This window comes from Rosa chinensis, chromosome 7 (genome assembly GCF_002994745.2).
Source record: "Rosa chinensis cultivar Old Blush chromosome 7, RchiOBHm-V2, whole genome shotgun sequence".
Classification (NCBI taxonomy): domain Eukaryota; kingdom Viridiplantae; phylum Streptophyta; class Magnoliopsida; order Rosales; family Rosaceae; genus Rosa; species Rosa chinensis.
Genome location: NC_037094.1, coordinates 10,814,608 through 10,819,806, shown reverse-complemented (window position 1 = coordinate 10,819,806; position 5,199 = coordinate 10,814,608). Strand labels below are relative to the sequence as shown.

General features: G+C 38.4%; 1 protein-coding gene and 1 long non-coding RNA gene across 2 annotated transcripts; one reads left to right on the top strand and one right to left on the bottom strand.

Moving 5' to 3' along the window:
• Positions 1–340: 340 nt before the first annotated feature.
• LOC112176060 (cytochrome P450 71A1) lies at positions 341–2,229 on the bottom strand. Its single transcript, XM_024313875.2, has 2 exons — positions 1,177–2,229; positions 341–1,076 (listed from the first exon to the last, which is right to left on the bottom strand). Exons 1-2 carry the CDS (start codon positions 2,092–2,094, stop codon positions 462–464), a joined length of 1,533 nt encoding a protein of 510 aa, XP_024169643.1. The 5' UTR covers positions 2,095–2,229; the 3' UTR covers positions 341–461.
• Positions 2,230–2,721: 492 nt separating this feature from the next.
• Positions 2,722–4,734, top strand: LOC112180035. The gene is made up of 2 exons (XR_002928032.2): positions 2,722–2,879; positions 4,517–4,734. It is a non-coding gene; the product is annotated as an uncharacterized LOC112180035 (long non-coding RNA).
• Positions 4,735–5,199: the final 465 nt, after the last annotated feature.

Here is a 5,199-nt window from a genome sequence, read left to right as displayed (position 1 = left end):
GTTGAGGAAGTACCATGCAATAATTTATCACGATTTCCACCGTTGTTCCATCTTTTCTGCCATGTTCATTATACAGAGACACAGAGTAGGTGAATATCTCCTGAGTTTGCAGTGCGTCATAGGCTCCTCGTAGCCATGATTACATATATATATAGGGAATTAATTCTGAATCTTATCTGAAAATCCGAAACTGATTAGCAAACTTTGATCAAGAAGATGATTACCTTGCTTGGTTGTGAACATGTGATGCTCTTTTACTCTTCCCTAAAACTTTAATCCCTACATTATTATGCTTGTTAAGATTTTTGGGGTTTTAGTTCATGTGTTTGGCTATTAGAAATTCAGAATCGACAATACATTCACAAACTTCTTTTTATTAAAGCCAAAAACAAAAACAAAAACAACTTGACTTGGAGCATATTTAAAGATAACAACATGAAACTTCGATCTGGATGGAGGGATTAAGGGGAGTATGGTACCGGGAGAAGATAAAGAGGGGCTTTCTTACAGACAGTGATTCCATAAACTTCACTCACGTCCAAGGCCTCAAGCAATGCATTACCACTTGGCAACTTCCAATCAAACCAATATAGAAGGTTGGCAAGAACACATTCAAGCGAAGCAACCGCAAAGGCCTGTCCTGGGCATCTTCTTCTACCACCACCAAATGGGACAAACTGGAAGTCCTCACTTGTGAAGTCTACTGAGTTGTCCTCGAATCTATCTGGGAGGAACTCATCCGGCCTTTCCCAGAACTTGGGATCCCTTTGGATTGCAAATGCATTGACAAACACTCTTGTTTGGGCAGGGATCTGGTAACCTCCCAACTCTACTTGCTTACTTGTTTCTCGAGGAACTAAAAGAGGTGCTACAGGATGTAGTCTTAGAGTTTCTTTGATGACACATTTTAAGTAGTCCATTTGATAGATATCGTTCACATCTACCCTTGCCTTATTCCCCACCACACTTCTTATCTCCTTTTGGACTTTCTCCATCACACTCGGATTTCTGGCGAGCTCTGTCATCAACCACTCCATTGTTGTTGAGGTCGTAACGGTTCCTGCAATGAACATATCCTACAACCAATGAACCATAATGAGACTAATTTCAAGCGCCATTTGTATCATGCAGGATGTGTGTTGAGATAAAATAAACTAAAGAGTATCAGAGAGATACCTGTAGAATTGCTTTCAGGTTGTTTCGAGTAAGCTCAAAGTCGAGCATGGTTTTGTTTTGAAGTTGGAGGAGAATATCCACAAAATCCTTCTTATTGGGCTTGCATTCTTTCTTATGATCTTCAATCAACTGATCAAAAAATCCATCTAATTCAGCAAAAATTGCTTTCAACCGTGCAATGAAGCCTGTAAGAGTGTCAATCCATCTCAAAGAAGGGAAGAAATCTCCAAAACTGAAAGACATTAGTTCCACCATGAACCTTCTTGATGTCTCTCCATACCAATCACCATCTTCTATAAACTTCTCTCCAAGAATACACCTGGACATTATGTTGCTGGCGGTTGTAATCAGCATTTCACTTAGATTAATAGGAGACTCATCGAGGGACGCTTTGCGAATCCTGTTGATCAATTCTGAAACTTCTTCATCCCTTGCATATTGGAATTGTTGCACTCTTTTAAGGCTTAGAAGTTCCACAACACAAATTTTCCGAAGTTGTTTCCATAATTCCCCATAAGGAGCAAAAGCTATGTCTTGGCAGCCATAGAGTAATATGTTTGCAGCAGTAGTTTCTGGCCTCCCGGAGAATACCTCATCATGGTTCTGCATGATTTGTTCGGTCATCTCTGCAGATGAAATTACTAGTGTTGGAACTTGGCCCAAGTGCAGCAGCATTAGAGGGCCATACGTCTTTGAAAGAGCTTGAAGAGAGCGATGCGGGAGTTTTCCTAGCTGGTGAAGGTTTCCAATTATTGGTAACCTTGTTGGGGATGGAGGCAATTTGAGTTTCTCACCTGACTTAGAAAGTGAAAACACAACGAAAATAGAAAGGAAGAGAAGAGAAACCAGGAAAAGATTTAAGAGTGTACTCCTTTGCATCTCTTGCACCAATTGATTGAGCATTGCCACTAGAGCCATTGCCAAATTGTTTTGGCACCCAAGAGGTCTTCACTCAGCTCTTTGCTCACTTTTCTCAAAGGCACTGATGCTTTTCTAGGAACTCTACTATTGCTACAACATATAGAGAGCTCCAAACCATTAGCTAGTTTCTTCTATATCCCAAAACTTGCATAAGATCAACATAATACGTCCTTATGCTGACCTGGTATGACAACCTACTCCAATCAATGCATTCGACACACATAACCAAGCTCAAACAGATTCTCGAGATTCTGAAAATAATAATAATGCAGGAGCTACTTGGCATTTAGCAAAAGAGATAATGTAGAAAAATGCGCATAGTGTTTCACGTTTCTGACAGGAGTTAACAGCAACAACTTGGCTTATTTTGATTGTGATTCACATAAATGATAAACATCGGACAGTCACTAATTAATCAATAGGATACTTGAAGATAATAATTAGGCCTGGCATCTGAGCCCGTGACCCGTAAACCCGCCCGAAACCCGCACTGTAAAAGCCCGCACGAACCCGTCCATTTATTAAATTCGTGCTAAAAAAGCCCGCACGCAAAAAGCCCGTAAATTAACGGGCCTTGCGTGCAAAACCCACTGGAACCCATGGAACCCGTTTACTTCCAAACAAACCTACTTCGAGTCTTCGACCTTTCCGTCATTCACCAGAGGTCCAGAACGCAACTCTCTCTCTCTGGAACTCAACCCAATCTGAGCACAGCAACCTCCCATTCATTTCCGTCACCCAAATCCCAACTCTCATCTCTCTCTGTCGCCCAATTTGTCAAGGTATTGCATGGATCTGTCTTTTGCTTTGGGTTTTCTTTGATTCCTTGCAGTCTTTGTATCTGTGTAATTGTGTAAATGGTGAACTGGGTTTGCTTCAATACTGTGATTTCGGTTATGGGTTTTTGCAACATGGGTTTTGGTTTTCTCATACAAATCTCAACTGGGTTCGATCAATACTGTGATTTCGGTTATGGGTTTTTGCTGTAATGAAAGAAAGTTTCCGTCTTTGGGTAAAGTTTCCGTCTTCGGTTATGGGTTTTGCAAGTTGTGCTGTGAAATTGTATCTAGTGTGATTGGTTTGTGTAAAGTTACAATCTTGGATGAGTGATTTGTGCTATCTAGGCTTGATTTTTTCGGGTTAGTTGTAGATGTCATAGGGGCACTTGAACCTAGGACGAAGGCATTTTTGTGGGTGTTGAAGGCATTTCTTGAGGTAGTGTATTCAATTTTCTATGTATTTGGTTGTTAAGATGCTTTTACTGATTTCATTTCCATATGATCTCAACATCGTTTGCGTGCTCTTCAGTTATGGGTCAGATTGTGGGGATGTTTAGGCTCTCAGGTCATCGGTATGAAGTGAGGAGAGGTGCTAGTTTTAGTGCTCAATTAGCATAGACAGTTAGTAACTCAAAATGGGTGTTTTTTGATGAGCACCAATATTGGCCTTGCATTGGTTGTTACCATTCGTCCTAGGTATCAGTAGCAGTATCAGTACTCCTTAAGCACATTTTGAGGTTTCTCCGTTGCATGAATATAACAGCTCCTATAGGCCTTGCATTGAGAATGGAGTTACTATTAGGTCCGTTTGGATGGAGTCATTTCAAAAGAAGGATAGGTATATGAGAACAAAGCTACAATTTATTAAAAAAGACTACAGAACATTAAATACAATGTATTTGATTATTGACATGACTTCTCTTTGTTCTGTTCATTTTTTTAAATTAGAAACATATTTTCATTAAGAACAGTTGGAAGTTAGGAAATAGAAGACAAGGAATTCACTTGACAGACAATGAAAATATTCCATAAAAGCTACATGGTATCTTAACATTTGATGAGTTGTAAACTAGGCCAATATTGGTGCTGCTGTTTCCTTTTTTCCTAAGTTGCCGACTGATTTTATTAGCTGATTTGTCCTGTTTCTTAGTGTGTTGCTTATAGGGTCAACTAGTTGAGTCCGCTTCCTACTTCATTATACAAAGAAAGTGATTATATTGGTGTAGGTTGTAATTAAGTGTTGCCAGCACATTTAACTTGAGTCTACCTCATTATATAAAGGAAGTGATTATGTTGTTGCAGGTTAAAGTAATAAGATGGTAAAGTTTGTTTTGAATTAAATTGGTAGATCATTTTTATGGCATGGCTGGTCTTTGGTGTTTAGTTGTAGATGAATTGGTTTATGGCCTGCAAAAGTAAAGAAAGCAATTGGTAGATCATTTTCATGGCATGGCTGGTCTGCGGTCTTTATACAAAGTATAAATAAAGAGGCAGCTAGCATAAAGTGCAACACTGTAAGAAGTCACTTTAATTTCTTTTTTTTGTAGATGAGTTTATCAATCTACAACTTGGTTCTATTCTCACTTTATCAATCTTTATGTTATTCTAATATTTTTCATTTTTGTTTGTTTATATTTTAGAAAAAGAGCGCACTGAATTGGAGGATCTTACTGAAGACGTATTTGATTTGACATTGCAAGATAGATCTGGAGAAGGAGAAAGCCGCAATTAAGATGACTTAGATGTATTTTATTTAGTACATTAAAAATGTATTTTATTTAGTACATTAAATATGTATTTCGAACCTATTGAAATATTTAATTATATCTACTAGGCTACTAGCTTAGCTCAACCAACATATGTATATATTAATTGATCTGAATATATTTCTCTAACAGTTGATCAAAAAATGAATAAAAAATTATATAACTCTTAACGGATTTTTTTTTAAAAAAATTAATTTTTTTTTTTTAATAAAAAAAATATTTTTTTTTTAAAAAAATTGTTAACGGGTTCTTAACGGGTTCCAACGGAAAACCCGCAAACCCGTCGGGTTAAGCCCGCGAAACCCGTTAACTTAACGGGTTTTTACCGGGTCGGCCCGTTAAAAACCCGGCCCGTTAAAAACCCGACCTGTACCCGCACTATACCCGCCCGTTGCCAGGCCTAATAATAATGCAGGAGCTACTTGGCATTTAGCAGAAGTGCAGATAAATGTAGAAAAATGCGCAGTGTTTCTGTTAGAATTTTTGGCTTTGATACCACTGTTGGAATTTGGTGCGGAAGCTTTAGTAGTAGTGGGATAGGACAATGTGTTTAGGAA

Bases quoted from the DNA above. Each gene is read 5' to 3' on its own strand.
- LOC112176060 (XM_024313875.2), bottom strand. From the start codon at position 2,094: ATGGCTCTAGTGGCAATGCTCAATCAATTGGTGCAAGAGATGCAAAGG. The intron at 1,077-1,176 runs GTATCTCTCTGA...CATTGGTTGTAG, and splicing joins ACCTGAAAGCAATTCTACAG to GATATGTTCATTGCAGGAAC.